The following is a 22,213-nucleotide window of genomic DNA, read 5'->3' as shown; positions in this document are numbered from 1 at the left end:
CCGTAGGTAATGTGGTGAATGGAACCATCGGAAAGCAGATGGTCGACACCCTGGTGGAGTCCTCCAACAACGTGGAGATGATCCTGAAGTTCTTCGATATGTTCCTGAAACTGAAGGACCTGACGACGTCCGACAACTTCAAAGAGTACGACCCCGAGTGTAAAGGAATTATTTCAAAGAAGGAGTTCCAGAAGTCGATGGAAAGCCAGAAGCAGTACAACCAATCAGAGATCGAATTCCTGCTCTCCTGCGCCGAGGCCGACGAGAACGACATGTTCAATTACAAAGAGTTCGTGGAGCGATTCCACGAACCCGCCAAAGACATCGGCTTCAACGTGGCGGTGCTGCTGACCAACCTGTCGGAACACATGCCGCACGACGCCAGACTGGCCACCTTCTTGGACCTGGCGGAGAGCGTGCTGAGCTACTTCGAGCCTTATCTGGGTCGCATCGAGATCATGGGCAGCGCCAAGAGGATCGAGCGGGTTTACTTCGAGATCAGCGAATCGAGCCGCGAGCAGTGGGAGAAGCCGCAGGTCAAAGAGTCCAAGCGCCAGTTCATCTTCGACGTGGTCAACGAGGGCGGAGAGAGCGAGAAGATGGAGATGTTTGTTAATTTCTGCGAAGACACAATTTTTGAGATGCAGCTGGCCTCGCAGATCTCTGAGCCGGATGTGGTGGAGCAACCGGAGGAGGAGGAAGAAGAAGATGGACACAGCGTCCTGGGAGAGCTGGCCGAAGGGGAAGAGGGCTCCTCTGAGTCTATCTCAGCCTTCACCGCCGCCTGTCGCTCCGTCAAGCAGAAGGTCGCCAGCGTCCGTCAAATCTTCTCTATCAAAAATGTGCGCAAGCAGTTCAAGAAAGTCAAGAAGCTGAGCATCAAAGAGATGATAGCAGGATTCTTCTCCTTCTTCTGGATGCTCTTCACTGGATTTTTTAAGGGCATCTACAGCCTCATATTTGGGTTCTTCCATGTGATTTGGTCCTTCATGTTCGGCGGCGGCCTGGTTGAAGGAGCCAAAAACATGAAGGTGACTGATATCCTCGGAAACATGCCTGACCCAACCCAGTTTGGGATCCATGGAGATGTGATCGAAGGAGAGAAAGTGGAAGCCACAGAGTCGTCAGGAAGTCTGGACACAGCCTTGGCGCCAGCCGGCGACATCGTGGAATTCGACATGATGTTGGAGTTGCTGACGACGCCGAAGAAGGAAGGAGGAAAACACGTAGAGCCGGGCCTGGGCGACGTTTCCGAGTTGAGCGGAGAGACTTCCACGACCGATCAGAAGAAGGTTTGAATTTCCTGTATTTTATTTTTCAACCCTGTCGATATCTCGTTGTCTCGTTTGATATGAAAATGTATCCCTCTTCCTGCAGAAAGCTGCTGCCAAGCCTGTCGAGACCCTCGAGAGCGAACCGGAGAAAGCAGAGTGAGTAAAATGAAGTGAGAGGAAAAAGAAATAGCGTGAAACAAACTAAAATGAAGCATCTTCAATACAGCACAGAGAACCAGGAGAAGGAGGATAAGCCAAAGGAGGAAGAGGCCAAGGAGCCGGTGGTGGAGGAGAAGCCTAAGACTAGATCAAGTCATCCGAAGGAGGCGGCGCCGGCCTTCATGTCGAGCATCTTTGCTCTTCTGGACGTCTATCTGAACAAGACGCTAGTGAGCGCTCACAACACTCTTCTGATAAACGCTTTATCCTCTCTTCTCTCACTCCTTCATATGGATGAGCTTTCCATCCTTTCCTTTCAGAACTACCTGGCTCGAAACTTCTATAACTTGCGTTTCCTGGCCCTGTTTGTCTGTTTTGCCATCAACTTCATCCTACTCTTCTACAAGGTAACCCATCTCACGTACATGTGGAAAGAAAATCCCAAGGAGGGCGCGACAAAAAGTCATATTTAAAAGAGTGACAGGAAATAGAAAAGTGATAATAGAATTCAAAAGCCCATCGGTCCACACAGATCTGATATCATTTGCCACCGTTTTCAGTCTCAGAGGATATTGGGTCCCAGTCCTTGGAATCTGATATCAGGCGACAGAGAGATGGAAGCTGTTTCTTTGGGATTTATTTCATGTGTATTCAGAATGTATTCTGTGCTCCTTAGGTCACCGGTGAAGGAGAAGAACCCACTGAGGAAAACTGGGTTGGGGACGAGGAAGAGGATGATGAAAACACTCTCTTCGACATGGATGAGTTTGTGTTGCAGGAAAGCACCGGCTACATGTTGCCAGCCCTGCGCTTCTTGGCTGTATTCCACACCGTCATCTCACTCCTCTGTTTGTTCGGGTATTACTGTCTGAAGGTAAGCTCTGTATCTACGACGCTTTATCTGCGATTTCTTTGCAGATGACAACTTTGTGTATGTTTTAAGTTCTAATTACTCATATTTTACGTCTAGGTTCCTTTGGTGGTGTTCAAGAGAGAGAAAGAGATCGCCAGGAAGCTCGAGTTTGATGGTCTTTACATCACCGAACAGCCGTCAGACGAGGACATCAAGGGCCAGTGGGATCGACTCGTCATCAACACCCCGTGAGTTGGTGGCTGCAGAGTTAGCATTAGCATTAGGAGCCATTTGTTGAATTAACAAACCTCCCTCACTTCTGTTTTTTCTTCACTGATAGATGCAAAAATATCTAATTGTTTCCATTATTTCAACTGAATCTTTTTATTTTTCGTCACAGATCTTTCCCGAGCAACTACTGGGACAAGTTTATCAAGCGCAAGGTGAGTCCAGTTTAGTATTCTGACTGGGACAGGAAATGATCAGCTTTGTTAGGAGAAACACAAATTAATGTAAGCTTAGCTGTCTGAAAAATATTACTGCAGTTGTGTAGTCGGTTACAGATCTCTGTAGTCAGAGATACCTCTTACTCTCACTCTTTGGATGGAAAGTGATCAAGCTGCCGTTTCTCTAATGTGTAGGTGATCAACAAATACGGCGACCTGTATGGAGCCGAACGCATCGCTGAGCTCTTAGGCCTGGATAAGAGCGCTCTGGACTTTGACCCCACGGTGGAGACGGTGGAGAAGGAGGCCTCCCTGCTCTCCTGGTGATGGCTTAAACCTTGTTTCCCCTGTCCTTACCGAACACATACACTCTGACAAGAATGATGATGAAAAAACATACAAAACATTATATTGGATGTTTTTTTTTAAATATAAATAGAATACTAATTAATAACCATTATTCTCATGCTTGGATATTTTTAATGCTTAGATGACAGCAATGTGTCACTTGTGGTAAAATGTGTTTCTTCTTCGACAGGCTGAGCTCCATTGATACCAAGTACCATGTGTGGAAACTGGGCGTTGTTTTGACTGATAATGTAAGTCTTTAGATTGTGTACTCAACCATCTCCGTTTTACCCCACAGAGGTGTGAACATTTTTTTAGCTTTACCAAAATAAATTGATTTCTTGTGCGGTATGTGCAGAAGGAAATAAAAATACAGAAATACTGAACATTTTTGTAAATCTCTCTCCAGAACTTCTTGTATCTGGTCTGGTACACCACCATGTCCATTTTCGGACACTTCAACAACTTCTTCTTTGCTGCCCATCTGCTGGACATCGCCATGGGCTTCAAGACCCTCCGCACTATTCTGTCTTCTGTCACTCACAACGGCAAGCAGGTGAATGTTTTAGCCACCAGGCGGCGCCAAACCACACATCAGGTCATTTACTGTATGACCACCGGGCCTCCAGCACAAAACAGATAGGAATGAAATCAAATGATTTAAATAAAGAATATATGTTTATGTCTGCATAAATCATCTCATATAGTAGATAATTTATCTGAATATATAGGATGATGTAAAAGATGAAAAACAAATGTTTCACACCAAGATTATGAAAGAAAAAACTTTAAAATACAAAAGTGTTTGTTTAGGGAAGTTGGTTGTCCAGATCAGAGGAATTTAAATCCTGAAATTATTCACAGCTGTAGCTTAAAGTCAGTGATGTCACTGGGAATTTGAAAAATGTTCAGATAAATGCTTCAGCTCAGGCACTTCTTGCTTTTTAATGACTTCTCCATTCCAGCTTGTTCTCACTGTGGGCCTGCTGGCTGTGGTCGTCTATCTCTACACTGTGGTGGCCTTCAACTTCTTCAGGAAGTTCTACAACAAGAGCGAGGATGAAGATGAACCCGACATGAAGTGCGATGACATGATGACGGTATGTCCGACAGCCTAAGACGTCTATTTATTTAGCAGTAAATTGTGGGAAAATTGAAATTGGCTTCCTTTTGTGGAAGTTAAAATAAAACCTCAGCAAGAGCAAACGTTTGAAATCAACTAAAGCCGAACGGCCTTCATGGGCATGGGCATGAATGCAGGTGATGACAGCTGAAAGTATTTTCCATTTGTGAGCTTTGTAGTATTTTTAATTGGAGGAATTTGAGTTTGCAAACTATTTACAGAACAGAGCAGTCATTTTTCTGTATTTTATTAGACTTTTTAAGGTTCTTTTTTTTCCAAAAACAAAGGATGAAAAGGGCATTTTCTGTAGCTACCACAGAATAAGATATGTCTTCCTTTGATCTGCTGCTTAATTATTTCAGCAATGAAAAAAAGCGAACTGACTGAAGGTCTGAGTTGGTTTGTGTTTTTTTTCTCGCTGCAGTGCTATTTGTTCCACATGTATGTGGGTGTGAGGGCTGGAGGCGGCATTGGAGACGAGCTGGAGGACCCAGCTGGCGACCCCTACGAGCTCTACCGCATCCTGTTTGACATCACCTTCTTCTTCTTCGTCATCGTTATCCTGCTGGCAATCATTCAGGGTACCATCTTGATGTTTGCACGCTCTTTGTTTCAGGTCATATGTGTAAAAAGGACATGACGAACACGTGTTAGCAGCACAGAGGTTTTATTGATCATGCTCCTGTTCCGCCCTCTTTCAGGTTTGATCATTGATGCCTTCGGTGAGCTGAGAGACCAGCAGGAGCAGGTGAAGGAGGACATGGAGGTGAGACCCAACTCTGAAGTTGTGTATGAGGAGGAAACATGTCAGGTTTCGTACCTCATACCGCAGGAAGTTGTAGAAATGGAGGAAAACGGCTGCTAATAGTGGTTTTCACACCAATTTGGATCAATTCAGATAGATTCTGGTTTTGATAGTTAATCAGTTAGTCGAAGAAAAAGAGTGTGATCGTAGGAAGAGAGAAGAGGAACGCCAAGAGTATAGGACAGAGTGGGGATGTTGAATGTTGGAACTATGACAGGAAAAGGTAGAGAGTTTGCTGGCATGATGCAGAGAAGGAAGGTAGACATACTGTGTGTCCAGGAGACCAGGTGGAAAGGTAGCAAGGCCAGAAGTACAGGGAGATGCAGCGTAAGGTGAAGGTAGACGTAGCAAAGGCCAAACAAGGGGCTTATGATGACTTGTATGCTAGGTTGGACAGTAAGGAGGGAGAGACTGATCTATACAGGCTGGCAAGACAGATGGGAAGGACGTGCAGCAGGTTAGGGTGATTAAGGATAGGGATGGAGGTCTATTGACCGGTGCCAGTAGTGTGATGGGAAGATGGAAAGAGTACTTTGAAGAGTTGATGAACGTGGAAAATGAGAGGGAACAAAGACTAGAAGAGGTGACTGTTGTGGACCAGGATGTAGCAAAGATTAGTCAGGATGAAGAGTGGAAAGGCAGTCGGTCCTGATGATATACCTGTAGAGGTTTGGAAGTGTCTAGGGGAGGTGGCAGTAGAGTTTCTGACTAGGTTGTTCAAGATCTTAGTGAGAAGATGACTGAGGAATGGAGGAGAAGTGTGCTGGTGCCAATTTTTAAGAACAAGGGAGATGTGCAGAGTTGTGGCAACTACAGAGGAATAAAGCTGATGAGCCATACAATGAAGTTATGGGAGAGAGTAGTGGAAGCTAGACTAAGTACAGAAGTGAACATTTGTGAGCAGCAGTATGGTTTCATGCCAAAAAAAGAGTACTACAGATGCAGTATTTGCTTTGAGGATGTTAATAGAGAAGTATAGAGAAGGCCAGAGGGAGCTGCATTGTGTTTTTGTAGATCTGGAGAAAGCTTATGACAGGGTGCCCAGAGAGGAACTGTGGTATTGTATGAGGAAGTCTGGAGTGGCAGAGAAGTATGTTAGAGCAGTGAAGGACATGTATGAGGACTGTAAGACAGTGGTGAGGTGTGCTGTAGGTGTGACAGAGGAGTTCAAGGTGGAGGTGGGACTGCATCAGGGATCAGCTCTGAGCCCATTCTTGTTGCTATGGTGATGGACAGGCTGACAGACAAGGTTAGACGGGAATCTCCATGGACTATGATGTTTGCAGATGACATTGTGATCTGTAGTGAGAGCATGGAACAGGTGGAGGAGAAGCTAGAGAGGTGGAGGTTTGTCCTGGAAAGGAGAGGAATGAGGGTTAGCCGCAGTAAGACAGAGTACATGTGTGTGAATGAGAGGGACCCAAGTGGAAGAGTGAGGTTAGAGGGAGAAGAGATCAAGAAGGTGGAGGATTTTAAGTACTTGGGGTCAACAGTCCAGAGCAATGGAGAGTGTGGAAAAGAGGTGAAGAAGTGTGTCCAGGCAGGATGGAACGGGTGGAGAAAAAAGGTGTGATAGAGTTTCAGCTAAAATGAAAGGTGTACAAAACTGTGGTGAGACCAGCGATGTTGTTTGGTCTAGAGACAGTGTCACTGAGGAAAAGACAGGAGACAGAGCTGGAGGTAGCAGAGATGAAGATGCTGAGGTTCTCTTTGGGAGTGACCAGGAAGGATAGGATCAGGAATGAGTACATCAGAGGGACAGCACATGTTAGAGGTTTTGGGGATAAAGTCAGAGAGGCCAGACTGAGATGGTTTGGACATGTCCAGAGGAGAGATAGTGAATATATTGGTAGAAGGATGCTGAATTTTGAGCCTCCAAGCAGGAGGCCTAGAGGAAGACCAAAGAGGAGGTTTATGGATGTAGTGAAAGAGGACATGAAGGTAGTTGGTGTGAGAGAAGAGGATGCAGAAGACAGGGTTAGATGGAGGTAATTGATTCACTGTGGCGACCCCTGAAGGGAAAAGCCGAAAGGAAAAGAATAATTCTAATCAGTTCATAAACTAAAGTCCAACTAAAACTATCTTCTCGTTATGGAAATATTTCCACTTGTGTGAAATATTTTAACTGATTTAACAAAGGAATTACAATATAAAGAACAAATCATTTTTAACTGTTCTACATGAAAAATTCAGAAATCTATTGTTTTGATTTTACTGGTCGAGGTGAACAGGTCCAAATTGACTAAAATACATTCTCCCTCCAGACCAAATGCTTCATCTGTGGGATTGGGAACGACTACTTCGACCGGACGCCTCATGGGTTTGAAACCCACACCTTACAAGAGCACAACCTGGCTAACTACCTGTAAGTGCAGCGGCTGCAAGGTTTGACCGTCTTCTGATCGTGTTCGGTGACACCTTCATGTCCTCCTGCCTGCAGGTTCTTCCTGATGTACCTGATCAACAAGGACGAGACGGAACACACGGGTCAGGTGAGCCACATTTTATTTATTTTGCCTCTGAGACTTTTAAATCTTAGATCTCACGTCTCATCAAGCTAAAGACAGCAAGTCAAGGTTGCAGAAACTTCAGTGGGCTTCACTTGTGCAACATTTCAACCCACTTGTTTTGTTGCATAAGTGCAGCTCGGCAGCGGGAAAGAAGCAATGCGTGGGTTCGCTTTTACTTTTTTGACATCTTGTTTTTGTTGTGCAGCTGAGCTTCATGTTTTTTTTTTGAGGGAAAAAAATTGTCTACTGCCGGCTGAAAAAAACAAACCCAAATTGATCTCCTTCTAGGGAGAAATAAAATTTGTGTTGTATAAATGTATAACTGACTGAACTGTTAGCAGTCGACAAGGATTGTGGGTAATGCAGGCAGGTGACATGATGCTTTTACACAGCTGACATATTTCCCTCTTCCTCCTGCAGGAGTCCTACGTGTGGAAGATGTACCAGGAGAGATGCTGGGACTTCTTCCCTACTGGAGACTGCTTCCGGAAGCAATACGAGGACCAGTTGGGTTAGAGCAGTGAGGGGGCCGGCCTTGACCCCCCCCTCTTTCCTTCTATCTAAGAGACTGAACTTGACTCCACCCTGTTAATCCTAACTCTCACCGGACTTTCTCCGCTGCCATAGTGTCAAAACATTTTTTTTTAAAATCTTCATTTCAGACACACAGAACTTAATTTCGAGCTACTTTAAGACCACCGCTGATCGGACGGACATAATTCGTTCAGGCGAGTTTTGTTCCTCCTTGCCCAAATCGACACATGCCACGACGCTTCTTTTATGCAAACCCTCCTTTTGATTCTGATTCACATTGCCTTTTTACTTGCTCAACCCCAACTCGTTGCACAATTTGTTGTGTAGACATTTGATACACGTGGAGGGTTACAGCACGACAACTGAATGTCTGAAAATGCACAATTTCTAGGATGTTGTGGTGTTACTTGTTACCCGACCGGTGAATGGATGCGTGCTGCGACTATCGATCCAGTCCGACGTGAGCGAGAACCGATCTGCCTTTTCTGACATGTGTTGAAGACGATGGTTTTTCCCCGGAACTGGAAGCGATTCACTTTATCCAGAGCCGACGTGCCTTATGGGAAACTATGCAAAAACAAAGAAAACCAGAAGAGTTTTATCATTTTTGTTCCTCCTGACACAAGCAGTGCGTTCTACTTCCAGATTAGTCACAGGCAGTTTTAGCTCCAGAGTTTTGTGAGAAAACATTTGTTGTATAAAATCTAGATAATACTTGTGTAAATGTTGCTTAATTTGTTTCTAAAAGCTGTGGTGTCCTGCCCGCCTGCACTTCTTTCCACAGAGTCCCACCCCTAAAAAGAAGGAATTATTAAACAGCTAAATGGTTAACGGCTAGTTTAAGGCCATTTGTAGGTATGTAGAAGCTTCAGTAAACCGCATTTCTTTTGATGAGGGGGAGGAAATGAATAAAGTAATTGACGCAGTAATCTAAACGTGTCACCTGTCTCCTTCAGCGGTTCGGTTCTCTCGGCCTTACCAGGAACAAATAATTCTCCCGAAACATGGAGTACAGAGGGAACATCGTGACAAAAATATTCGAGACGTTCTGTTCCGTCTTTACAGCTTTAAAGATTCATCGAACCCCATGAGGAAGGAGAACAAATTACTTGACCGGAATTTTAATGGCAAAAGGTCTAATATGGAAACTTTTATCCCTGGATGAAAGTTGTGTTGTGATTGTTTGAAGGACAGCAGTTGAAACAAGAAGTCCCATTTCTGTTACAAACCTCTTCGGTGTTTAAGTCTTGGAGGTCAGGAGATCATGCTGTCCAGCCAGTCCTCCAGGTCCTCTTCAGTCACCTCCTTCCTCACAGGAGCAGACGTGTGGTTTGCGTCATCTTCCACCTCCTCCATCTTCTCCGTCACTTCCTCAAAAGCTGAAGATCAAAAGAGCAAATTTTAAAAAAAGGAATGACTGTCTCAAGTTTGGAGCTGAATATTTAGAAAAATGTTTCATCATAATTTCAGGTTTTTTTGCATTTATTCCCTTTTGTCTGCTTTAAAGAATTTATCTTTGCACAATGAACAAGAAGGTATAAATCACAGTTAGCTTACAGGGCTAACAGCTACCCTGGCTCTGCACCACACTAATATAAGCTGAGAATTTACTTGCCTTTCTCCGGAACCACGCTCTCCGTGTCTGTAGCCCTGACATACTGGTTTCCTGAAACACCCGGTGCTGTTTTCTGCAAACTGAGCAGCTGGTCCAGCTCTTCATCCTCCTCCTCCTCCACTGGTATCCTCAACAGACACTCCCCAGAGCATGAGGGAACCCTTGCTTCTGCGTCCGATGCAGGCATCGCGGCCGTAGGAACCTGCTGGTTGGTGGTGTGATCTTTTAAAGCTCCAGGCGGAGGAGCGAATGTGGCTAATTTGGGGACCCTCTGTTTGGGTGGGAGGCTCACAGTGGGCAGCTCCAGCGGTGTCGCGACCTAAAATGAGAATGGCATCAGAATGAATGGCCCACAGTGAGATTTAAAAACTTACAACTGATAAAGGAAGTCCAGCAGCCCACCTGAACCAGCTCAGGCTCCAGATTGAGTCTCTGATGGAGGGGGACTTGTTGGACAAGGTCTGCGAGGGCCGGGAGATCCAGGAACATGTCAGACATCTAGAGAGAGGGGGGGGGCAACAAACCATAAAAACAGCTGTTAGCGACCACAACATAAAAACCAACCAGCGGAATGTGGAGTTAAACCAATAAAGATCTATTGCGTGTCTGGAGTTGCTTTTTTTGGGGGGGGGGGGGTTTGCATCAGGACTTAAATCAACAAACCAGATCCTCGGACAACTGAGGGCTCCATCCCTCTCAAATCCATAAAACACTGTGTAACAAAGCACAGCCCTGAATAATGGGTTCGATATAGATTTACCTGACTGATGGCAAATGATTCCATCTCCCGGTCCTTCTCCTCGGAAAACCGGAATTGAGTGAATGAATCCCCTGGGGAAGACAAAGAAGCAGAGTTTGATCCACAACTGCTGCAGTCGACTCCCTACAGGACTGCTGCTAACGGATGGTTTTAGTTGAGTTAGCGTTAGCTACCGCAGATTATGCATGATTACACCAGATGCAGTGGAACCGGGGGCCTTTAGGGTTAACACTCGGAAGCTTCATGTTCACATCTGAGCGCGTTCAAGACAAAGCCTTCAACAGATGGGTAAGCACAGTTTAGCAGAGCTATTAGCTGTTAGCCTTGAAGGGCACTTAGTAAAGTGCATTCATCGGCCAAGGCCCGGCTGTCAATGTATTTACACATTTGACAGATGAATAGAGGAAATACTGCTGTATTAACTAATCAAACAGGAAAGAGCCTCCCATCGGATTCATTAAAGTGTTTGGTGAAGACAGATCTTTAATAGTGACTTAAAAAGCATTTATGAAGATGTTCATCTGTAAAGAAAAGCCTGCAGTCGTCTGAGGAGCCTGAACATCGAGCTCTGAACAACGGAAAGGGTCATGAAGGATGTCATGATCCAGGCTGACCCGGTTCCAGAGTGACGGGCCCTTTAGGGTAAGAGGAGGGGGAATGACGCCATGCACCACAACATGTTGGGGCAGGATGCTGAGCTGGGGTCAGTTTAGTCAGTTCTAGGTTAAGGTCATGTCAACACATAGTCGGGTGTTTCCAAACCCAGATCTATTTTCCTACGGTTAAGTGCATCAATTCAAATTTCTGTCACAAAAGTGATGGTTTTTGAAAACTCCGGTTACCCGTCTGCGTGTGGACGGTGGAACCGTTTTACCTGAATGATGTCGTGTGTGTGTGTGTGTGTGTGTGTGTGTGTGTGTGTATGTGTGTGTGTGTGTGTGTGTATGTGTGTGTGTGTGTGTGTGTGTGTGTGTGTGTGTGTGTGTGTGTGTGTGTGTGTGTGTGTGTGGCCCGTGTTTACATTTAGAAACACCATGGATGGTTCTTAAGTGCTGCAGCTGCACGCTGAACACAGACAAAGGTCAGCTACTTTCCGACTGATAAACGTTCCGTGTCAAAGACGAGTTCCTTAAGACGCCAATGCCAGCTTATAATTATATTATAATCCCAATGAGATGTTATCCAGCAGCCCGAAGATGGAACCAAATATTGTGACACTACAGAAGCTCATTAAAATGAAGTCACGATGATCGGCTCACAGTTTAACAGCGTTTCTTAATAATTTAGTTACAGTAATTTGTTTACATTAAAAACTGCACATGTGGTACGAACGAGACTTCACCAGCTCAGAGGATTCGTTCATCAGCAGTGTTAGAATCAAAGTTTGTCTGATACCGAGAGAAACTTGAACAAAGAAAATTCAACGGCTCTAAAAGATCCTCAACTCCCGGACGAGACTGTCGTTCATTTTAATTAAAGCGCCGCTCGCCGGCGTGACTTCCTGGAGGTGCGGGCTCCCAAACAGACGGACCGTGGTGGTCGTGTCACGTCCAGATGGACGGCCAGCAGGAGGCCTGACAGCCAGTCGTGGCTCCCGCTTTGTCCCTGTGCTCTCTGGATGTTACCGTACCGAAACCTCGCCCCCAGGCGGGAGGCTCAGTGCCATCTACGGCTGTCCTTGATTGCTTGGGTGTACACGGGAGGTGACGGGGGTCAACAGCTACAGGAGGCCTGTTTTTTTTTTTGTCTTCTGAGGGCCGAGGCCTCGCTGTCAAACAGGGAGCAGAAAGATGATTTATGAATAGAGGCGTTACGGAGGTCACAATGACTGCGAGGCAGGGGGATAAGAAGGGGATCGGAATGTCAGCTTTATGTGATGGCTGAGGGACAGGTGTTCACGTCGGGCCACACGGGTCTCCGTTATCTGGAGCATCCGCTGATTTTCACCTTTGATAGGAAGGATTTGGGCAAAGAAGGGATGAAACGAAAAATCTTGAGGCTAACTCACCAGATGCCAGATCAAACATCATCTGCTGACAACGATCTGAGCAGCTCGCTTTTAAAACAGGAAATCAACTATTACTACCAACTATCTCTGGGGCAAATTTGGACATCTGAAACATATAATCTGCTCCTTCCTGTTCCGTAATAATCCAGATCATGTGAACCTTTCTTCAGACACTCAGGACTGAGTCACGGTGGGTCACGAAACACTTTCAAGCTCAACAGAAATCAAAAGGTTCCCTTGTGGGACTTCGGTTTCTGCTCCACCGAAAGGGTTTTAAGTCGTGTCCATAGTAAGCCGAGACCCCCTGCGATTTCATTGTGGCTTTTGTCTGTCGCCTTCAGTGGAGTGTAATTTTCGCAGACAGCTGCTAACGCTAACGTCCCTCTGTACGTACGTATCTGACTTATTAACCGTATGTACAGCCATCGATCGACGAGCTGGGAAACAACCAGTGCATCAAACACTGTCCATTCTGATGAATGTCTGCCTGGTGGGGGCAGTCCGGCCCTCCATTGGACCAAGATACTGAGCACATCTTAGAATGACGTACTGAGGTCTTTCCATTCCACTATCTCGAAAGGTAATCGACAAACTTTGCTGACATTTTACGCAGTCGTTCATTTAAGAATGACATTTCGAAACTGATCAAGGTAGAGATGGACTGGGTCACTTTTTAATGCATTTTCCCCAAATATAACCCAAAAAAATTTCCAGACATGGTCAGCTCAGGGTGTTCTGCCACTAAATGCATTTGAATCCAGATCCAGATCATAAACTGTCGTTTGAGATAAAACTTGATGGAGGCCAGGCGAACAAACCGGGCGAACACGAACACGCAAGACACAGCAGATAGACGACAAAAGGATGGGGAGAAAAAGAAACGACTGAAAGCAGAAGCATGCGTCAAATCCTGTTTCGTAAGTGTGTTTTATTCAAAGGAACCAATGACCTTTGACATTTTTCTCAGATTTTTCATGTAATGTAAACTATGTTTGGATGAATGAGAGTGCAGCTTTACGGCATACAACCAGACATGGTAAAAGTTTAAATTTGCACATTTATTTTGAACCAGACTATAGATAAATTGGAGAAAAGCTAAAAGGAGAGCTGACAGACATGAGAGAGGAGAAGTCGCCGTTCAACAGCGCGGTGAAAGATATCCCACTTGATTGTTGGCTGGTTTTTTTCCATCTCCTGCTCCTGTTTAAAATCTTCCCAGACCCTAATCCTCCTCTTCCCGCTCTGTCTCCATCAGTCTAGATCCAACACACAGATCTGCTGACACCAGTGAACTGCCTCCCTCCTACACCTCACAGCCCGGTGCCATCCTGATCTGTGTCCATGGAAATACCATCCCGGGTAGTTTGGAAGCTCTGACACAACCATGGCAACAGCTGCCAGCAAGGATGAGAGTAACCGTCAAACCTCCAGGAGACGGAGAGAGAGGATTGGGGGAGGAGGGGAGAGTGTGTGTGTGTGTGTGTGTGTGTGTGTGTGTGTGTGTGTGTGTGTGTTTGAAGAAGAAACAGAAGGGAAGGAAGAAGAATGAATGAGTATGAAGCAGACTCTTCCAAAAAGATGTCCAAGGTTTAGATTCCCTCACAGCTCCGATGTGATTTAAGACCAGGGTGAAATTAGCCTCTTCTGATACAACACAGAGTGTCTTTGACATATACTTAATTAATATATACATTGATATATAAGGTTCATCCCAGTTCATACAGCTTCTAATCTTCTTGGAGGAACAGAAATTTTTTTATTTAAATCCAGATTCATATTTTGGTTCACAAAAACACCTGAAAACGGTAAAAGACAAAACTGACAATGAATTCTAAAGCTCCAGATGAGCTTTAAAATCAAACGCCGTGTCCTCAAAGACACATTTAAACACGTGTTACGTGATCCTGTTAAAGAACTTTCTTACATATTGTGGTGAAAACTATTTTAAGGCCTACTAGACACGCTCGTGACCTCACAGCTGACCTCGCACTGATTTAAGATCAATTCATGGTTCCAATGAGTGTTGGAGAGCGTCGGCCGGACGGGTAAACCATGTTGAGTTATTCTACGATGAATAAACACTGCATTAGTCATGCTGTGTGCTAAGTGGCCCAGCTGGCATTGTGTAACTTCTCTATAATGTGGTGTCCTGTCTCTTGACACCTTGCTGGCTGAACCGCATTTTAACAAATGTGCCTTTTTTGCTTGCACAACCGAGTTATCCGCATCTCGCTAATGCCGAGTGCCACTCTCGGCTTTTATATTTGGGACGGGTTGAGGCCTCGGCGCTGCCTTTCTGTTCCGCTCTGCTCTTTCGCTGCTCCACTCAACTCCACTCATCTCTCATCCCTTCCCTCTCCTCGTTCTGGTCCGGGAGGCTGTCGAGCGCCGGTGCCGAGTTGAGGAGGAGAAGATAAGACATGCTGGGAATGTATGGATTTGATACAGATGTGAGGAGGCTGCACATCTGCAACATTTACACTTCTAATAAGATTTTGATTATTTTGTTTCAGGTGTTTTTCAATGATTTGATACATAAATCAATACCATAATCAATCTTCTGGTTAGCTGTAGCTTATACCTTCAGGGGTTCATAATCCAACATCATCCATCCTGTAACACTTCCCCGTGGCTCCATTACAACTAAAAGTCAAAACTTTGTTCAAGACACAAATCTGTATTTTAAGTTCTTGTTGAGATCCAGCCACTTCTACGGAACGTAAACACACAAGGTTGACTCTGGGTTTAAAGTTTGTGCGATCACGACGGCTGAATTAATCCTTCACTGAATCCTTCCCATCCTATCAAGAGTTTAAAAAGCAAACAGTAGACAGACGGGATGCTGTCTGTAAAGAGTTTCATCCAAACCTTTGCCGAAGCTTCCTGACAGCAAAATTTCTATTCATCAATCATTTGACTGGTCACCTGAAAATACAATAATCTGTTATAAAATTGGAGCAATCAATTAATCATTCAAATTGCAATTTCAAGCACAACAGCAGCTCTGCTGTGAGAATTTGGTGCTTTTTATTTTGGTCGTCATATTATTATGAGCTCCTTTCTCTCATTGATTTCCTTATTTACAAAATTGGGAAACATGACTTTGAAAAGAAGTTTAAAATCTGGTGGTAATATTCTTTTTACATTTAATGCAGAACAGAATACAATCTGAAAAGAATCCTGGGTTGTATAATCTCTGCAGAAACTCTCATCCTATTGGCCGGAGCATGCCGCTGTTGCCGCGCTGTTGAGCCACACACACACACACACACTCACACACACCACAAACATCAGGTGTACGGCACACCCATGTTGACAAGGCCACACCTTCGTCACACATCCGCTCTACACGCCGCAGAAAGAACCCTGATCAGCCACCTTTCTCCGAGCGCTGACTGTCCGAACTGAAGCAGGAGGGAGTTGCGAGGAGCGGCGGCGCCGCTGCTCAGTCTCCACCAACACCTGAGATGAAATGTTGACATTTTATCTGGCTCAGAGAGGAAGACACACACTGCTTCCCTTATCCATTTGCTGCTAGAGTAGTGGCGCGTGATCGGGGGGGAGGATGATTCCTTCTCCATTAAACCGCCTGTCACGGAACATCCTCGCCCGATAGAAGAGGGGAGTTGGAGCAAGGCGGCTCATAGGAAACTGAAGAGCCAGTGAGTGTTATTACGACAGTGACAAAACCCATCTGATGTGTGTTTTGTCACACGAGGGGAGGGTGGAGAATGGAAAATGTTCAAAAAAGGTCAAGGGAAAGATAACAGAGGAAACTGGAAGGCACTCAGGAGGCGCATACCCAACATCTGAACAACCGGGAAATAGTTTTCTCACGTAAGAACTCCGTCAGCGTTCAGGCCTCCGAAGGAAGAAACAGGCCTGACTGATGAGCCAACAAAGAAACTTGGATGATCCCATAAACTAAACAAGGCAGTCAGAGACTGCAACATCCCGCGACACCCCTGAATTCAAAATTTTACCCTGACTTGCTTTCATAATGGTCCCAGCAATGAATTCTACATTAAACTATTGAGTATTTGGCTTTTCACGAAAGGTGAAGGTCATCATCAAATTTTTGTGCCTCTGGCTTCCTGAAAATGTTGCTTTTTGTTTTGTGATTATATCTCATCAGGTTTCAGAGATGTGTAACCTAAAAAGGTATAAAAGTGAAAACTTGACCTCGACCTATTTTTTCAAGGTCAAGGTTGTGATCTAATTTTCATCTGTCTGTCTCCCAGAATATAACGTCCTTCATTTCGTCTTTCTATCTTATCTGGTTCCTCAGATATGTACAAAAAAATGTACAAGAGTTGAAATTTGTACATCATCTCATTTTCATCCCCTTTGCCACCCGAATAATGTGCTTTTTCTTTCATCTTTCTAGCTGCAACAGTTGTGAAAATGGTGGACGGACGGATGAACACACAAACACTGACAATTACAAAACATCATCACTTCCGAGGGATGTAATAAAAATGGACATGATGAAGACAGAAGGATTTAATCTTAAAAGATGACTCAGGGAACATCGTGAGGTTTTTGTTGTTACCACTACAGCGTGTTGTTACAGCTACAGCGTCCCTGCACCTCTTCGTCACGCCTTTTTAAGCAAACCAATTAGCCAAACGCGACGCGCCACCGAAACCCACCACGCGTCAATAAATCACTGTCTGCGATAATTGCAATTAAAATCCTGAGCAAACCAGGCGAGACATAAGAGAAGGGCCGAGGCTATTTACTCCCAACTATAAAATGGTGATTGTGTTTTTTCGTGTCAAAGTGAGGGGCTCCAATCCACTGGAGGCCTTCCTCTTAGTGCCGTCCTCCTTTTTGGTAAGTGCTCCATCTTGTCTGGATATATAAGGGAGCTAATCAATCACGATCAGATGTTCAGTCAAACGCTCTAATCAAGCTCTCCTTTTAATGTTGTTAGCGAACAAAAGGTGTTGTCTCACACTTATATTTGATTTACCGACAGCCGAGATCAATATTGTCAAAATGAATTATGTGGTTGACTCCACCTGTCAGCGAGACAACCTCCTGTAATCCACGACTACTTGATTACATTTATACACCCAGAGAAGTATTTGACTAAATCCAACATCGTTGTAACGGAAGTATGAAGTTTTAGTTCAGTTTATTCAGTTTATTTTCTTCTTTACAGACATGTTAGTACAACAGACTTCACTTTCATCAGTGTTGAGACATCAGCAACAACATCCGAAAAGAAAAAAAAAGGGTTGACGGGTAGAAGTAACATTGATGGTGAATTCTTTAAAATATCAATTGGCATCAAGCAGAAATCAATTAAATAACATTGGTGTTATTTCCAGTTCTCCCACACGGACTGGCAGTTCACTCGTATTGCTCAGAAACGTGGTTGTGTTTTGGCCACACAGCTACATCTCCAAACCAACTGAATGTCGTCCTCCGTTATAAATAGTGATGTGAATCTGGCTGCTCTTTTCCTGGAATTTAAAAATCACTCTTATTATGTAACTTCTAAAAGCAAATGCCTGCATGAGTGATGGCGACGGACTAGATGTGCTGTAGGTAGTAGTATAAGGGGATTTGGACGCGTCAACTCGTGTCGACTTTGTGTAAATGTCGTCGCCTGCTTGGACAAAGTAGTGCTTTGAGGTAACAGCTGGGGGTCACAGCCAATACCCTGATGATGTTAGGTGCACCTTCTATATGACACTACACCAGGGGCTAACAGATCATTATTATAGGACAGGTTATGGTCATTGGGAAAGTAATTCGTTGAGATGAGTCAACAATTAGCAGCTAATTGTGATCATGAAATTAATCAATACCATGACAAAAGCGACACTGACTCATCCAGCTCCAACCAGGAACATGAAAAACCCAACTGTTTGAGATGTTTTAGTTCATTGACATCAGTTACCTTCCATCGCATGCCAAGAAAATCTGATAAAAAAAAATTGCTAGAAAAAGCCAAGAAAGTGTGATCCATACCGCTGACGATGAGGGCAAAGCATTACCCGTCTTTATCTCTGTTTACGAAAAGGCCTCAAAGTTCAGTGGAAGACAGGAACAACTCACCCACCAGCAGCTAAATAAAGACCCGCCGATCGGCTTAAATAAGCACGGACCTGCCAGAAAGCACGAATGCTTCAATCCTTTGAAGACCTCGAGCAGATGACATGTGACAGATGCCACAGCGCTGCAATCCAAACACGATATCCAGAGCCGTCATCGGATGACCTCTCCGCTCCGGAGTTCCTCTGTTCTCACAGCGGATTCATCAGAAGACGCTCATAACTGTCTTGGAAACGGCTTCAGACACTAAACACACGCCGCCACCTGCACTCTGTACAGACACACTCATAAGAACAAGACCGATTCAGATCGTCGGATTGTTCATAGATCTTCTGGCTGCATCATTGCAATCACTCCCTCAGTATCGTTTTCTGGTCTGATTATTTATTTTGTAATGAATTAATCTGCAGAGAGGACTTAAAATATTCATCATTCTGCAAACCCTCATATTAATGAAGCTCAAATCCATAAATGTTGAATCTTTTTTGCAGATAAACAATCGGCAAAATCTGCGTGTTCATTTTCTTATGAAGGACTAACAGAGAAACTGTTTCAGCATCAGCTTCAATCGATCAGATTTAATACTGGATTTCAGAGGTCAATACTGAGCTCTGCTTACAAACAGTTGCTCGTGGGAACAGAGCACTACACGAGGGTTTTAACAGGTAATTTACTTAGTTATTTCTTGTTACTTAGAAGGTGCATTGAACTCCATGATATTCCAGCATATATGATATCAGCCAATAAGATCAGAGGCCAAACCTGCAGTGGTGAACACATTTCACACTCAGGCGAAATGACTAGGGATGCATGATATTGGATTTTTGCTGATATCCGATGTAGCTTTCCAACTAATTTTGGCAAATTCACATGCGGCCATGTGGACATTTTTCTCGTCCTAATTGCAGAGAACATCCCAGCCTTATCTAAAAACACCATGATTAGTCCATTAATCAACTTGTTGGTCAAAAGATATTAGCTGCCAAATCAATTATTGAAGCTTTATTACAGTAAAAATGTGGTTTGCTGCTGTTTTTTGTCACCTTGGAGTTTTGGACTGTAGTTTAAAACCATTTTGAGATGTTTTCAGCTCTTTTGATCCTTTTACTGAAACATTTTACTCAAAGAAAAAGATTGAACAAATAAATATCCACAGATGGGGTAAGAATCAGTAACTCTCAGAGAAACCAGCAGCTGGAGATAAGTTAGCAAAAAGATTCTCGCATGATCGTGAAGCAGAGACGAACATGCTGCTCCGGGATAATATTGACTTTTCTCAACCAAATGTCTGACAGATGGCATTTCACTGACAAGAACACATCAACTCAGTTTAAATTCTCTTTAGTACTGATGCGAGGAACCATTTAATTTTGACCCATGGAGGCGTTTATCTGAGCAGTCGAAAAGGTCTTATTCAGTGACTTTGTTCAGGTAAAGAAGGATCAGAAAAGGTGTCAGGGAGAGGTTTGAGATTGTTGAAGTAGAATTGGGGTTTTGTCTATCTGACTGGTCGCAGATGCTACGTTTGGCCAGTCGGAGCAGCCTGAGCTGATATCGCGTAAAAAACGTTCAGAGCGATGACAACCAAAGGCTTTTGGAAGCAATGCATGTAGTGGGAAGGTTTACGTGACATTACTAACACTGCTATTGTTATTTACCACAAGAGATGCAACACACTGTGGGAGGTGCGAAGCCCACGGAGCAATTATCTTTAATTGAGCCAGAGAATCGCAACCTTAAATGACTAATTTGATTTTCCTTTCCAAACCGCACTCGTAAAAAAAAAAATAAACGGCTCGGCTTTTGAGATTTAAAGGCTATTTGACAATGTAGCTCTGACACAAATATGCATCACCTGTTGGGAAAATATCGACAGGCGCCCTTAGTACAAATATTTAGACAGCTTTAAAGGCTGTGCAGATAACAAAAATGCCTGAGATATTGCTGATACATTAAGATACGGGTTTTCTGTGCAGGCAAAACTTCTACAGTTAATTGCAAAATAAATCCGGTCTTTTAACTTCCTGATTTTGCTTCATAAATTAACAAACGTGTCTCATCGCTAATGGCTCCTGTATAGTTCTCTCATCAGGCCCCCTCCGTTCACAGCACCAGCGGTGGTTAACAACACAGAGGGACAGTGATGCTGTCACTGGGGTCACACGTGTAGGAGGGAGGATGTGTCCAATCTACAGAAATTGAACCGTAGGCCATCTTTGCGCCTCATTACATAAACTCCCAGAGGGATGCATTAGAGATGCCTCATAACCTTTGGATTTCATTCGCCTGATAATCAATGGCTCGCCGGCAGCTCAGAGGTTGAGTTCACATGAGAGAAAAGTGTTTCAAATGAGGCTCTGTGTAGCTCCTGATCTACTGAACCAAGTCAGACAAAGACGTTAAAGATGTTCGGCCTCCTTCAACCAATGTCAGCTGTTCAAAGCGAAGCTGCACGCGGAGGGACACGGATGGCATGGAACAGAGAGCGCCGCTCCGCATTCCTTGACCTTCTGTGTTTAAGCTACGTGACATAAATGAGCAGCTCTTGAGGACCGGAATATGTTGTTGTGTTATGTCATTTTAATTTATTTAATGCCTGCACCAGTAAATAATTCTGATGAAGATTAGCACACAGGCGCACATTCACCTTTGAGACCCCCACCCAAACCAACACATACACACATACAGACACACACATACCTGGTCTTACCGAGCCAAACCCATCCTGGCTGTTTCAAAGTGGTAATACCTTTGCTTCATGCCAATAATACTGTACATTGATCTCTCGCTATTGATTTTTCTCGTGTTTCTCCTCACCTTTAAGATGACAGTCAACCTCCTCAATCATAATCACAAACGCCACATGGATCTGAAGACTCAAATAGTTGCGACTAGAAAAATACAAACTAGCATTTTGGGGGAAAACATTTTCATCAAAGTCTCTGTTCGTATTGGAAATAATTGATAAATTAACTCCTGCATGCAGATCTGACGGCACAAACATGGGAGCAACAGCTACTGGAACATGAACATGAGGTACTTACCACTAAAATAATTGTCTGCATTATTTGTGCAAATGGTTTCATGCTAGATTTCTCAGCCCTAAGTAGAGGTTATTAATCTTAGATGTTTCCTAACTGCAGAAGATCGGAGATTAGAGCTAATAAATCACCCAGGACGATTCATTGGCTGATATCAGTTTTTATGTTGACTGTTTTCCAAGTGTAAAATGCAGTTTGTGTATCTTCCATGGGAAAAAAAATAGAAGGACTGTTTGCATGTGTGATTGCTTTTGATATTATCAATAAATAGAAGCTACTCTAACCAGAGAAGAAACAGAAAGCCTGCACTGAAAAGCAACAGTTGTGATGTAACAGGAGGCAGGTGAGGTTTTTCTGGCTGATTGAAGTATGCTAATTCATCACTCACAGCTGGAAACGTCTGTCACCGTGCTTTAAAGAGGGCACACGGTCAAGAACGTCATACATGAAGTGGATCATGTGATGCTTCATTCATGTTGGCCTGAATCTCCTGTTTGATGGAGACGTACGACCACAGGCTCTGCCAATGCAAAAGCAAACAGTCGATTACCAAACCGCTGCTGACACCCACATCAACTCCTCCTCTGGCCCCTCCCCCCTCCTCAGCTTCATCCTACTCCTCCACCTCCCCACCTAGTCCTCCTTCCTCTTATATGTTGCTCTGTGCTCTC

At 44.2% G+C, this 22,213-nt stretch overlaps 2 protein-coding genes across 6 annotated transcripts in view; one reads left to right on the top strand and one right to left on the bottom strand.

Annotated features, from left to right (window-relative positions):
* The window catches only part of ryr3 (ryanodine receptor 3), a 67,665-nt gene extending 58,684 nt beyond the window's left edge, over positions 1-8,981 (top strand). For all 3 annotated transcript variants that reach the window (XM_068341966.1, XM_068341965.1, XM_068341967.1), the window contains 16 exons: positions 7-1,292; positions 1,378-1,430; positions 1,501-1,663; positions 1,754-1,840; positions 2,110-2,307; positions 2,404-2,534; positions 2,687-2,729; positions 2,928-3,055; positions 3,271-3,331; positions 3,490-3,636; positions 4,046-4,180; positions 4,628-4,784; positions 4,905-4,969; positions 7,273-7,373; positions 7,449-7,500; positions 7,939-8,981. In XM_068341966.1, the coding sequence (XP_068198067.1) occupies positions 7-1,292; positions 1,378-1,430; positions 1,501-1,663; positions 1,754-1,840; positions 2,110-2,307; positions 2,404-2,534; positions 2,687-2,729; positions 2,928-3,055; positions 3,271-3,331; positions 3,490-3,636; positions 4,046-4,180; positions 4,628-4,784; positions 4,905-4,969; positions 7,273-7,373; positions 7,449-7,500; positions 7,939-8,034 (2,903 nt within the window). In that variant the 3' untranslated portion in view covers positions 8,035-8,981. The remainder of the gene's footprint in view (positions 1-6; positions 1,293-1,377; positions 1,431-1,500; positions 1,664-1,753; positions 1,841-2,109; positions 2,308-2,403; positions 2,535-2,686; positions 2,730-2,927; positions 3,056-3,270; positions 3,332-3,489; positions 3,637-4,045; positions 4,181-4,627; positions 4,785-4,904; positions 4,970-7,272; positions 7,374-7,448; positions 7,501-7,938) is intronic.
* Positions 4,852-22,213, bottom strand: part of aven (apoptosis, caspase activation inhibitor) — a 28,584-nt gene continuing 11,222 nt past the window's right edge. The window contains exons 3-9 of one of the 3 annotated variants that reach the window (XR_011038908.1): positions 10,428-10,498; positions 10,070-10,165; positions 9,668-9,986; positions 9,282-9,431; positions 8,472-8,619; positions 7,372-7,464; positions 4,852-4,982 (exon numbers count right to left, since the gene is read on the bottom strand). Coding sequence is in view for 1 of the 3 variants with exons in the window: in XM_068341969.1 (XP_068198070.1) it covers positions 9,307-9,431; positions 9,668-9,986; positions 10,070-10,165; positions 10,428-10,498 (611 nt within the window). In the remaining 2 variants the exon portion in view is untranslated. Of the gene's footprint in view, positions 4,983-7,371; positions 7,465-7,506; positions 8,620-9,281; positions 9,432-9,667; positions 9,987-10,069; positions 10,166-10,427; positions 10,499-22,213 lie in introns of those variants that run through there. The other 2 variants (XR_011038909.1, XM_068341969.1) reach the window with 2 other exon arrangements.

Source organism: Antennarius striatus, chromosome 19 (assembly GCF_040054535.1).
Source record: "Antennarius striatus isolate MH-2024 chromosome 19, ASM4005453v1, whole genome shotgun sequence".
NCBI lineage: Eukaryota > Metazoa > Chordata > Actinopteri > Lophiiformes > Antennariidae > Antennarius > Antennarius striatus.
This window is presented reverse-complemented; position numbering and strand designations above follow the sequence as displayed.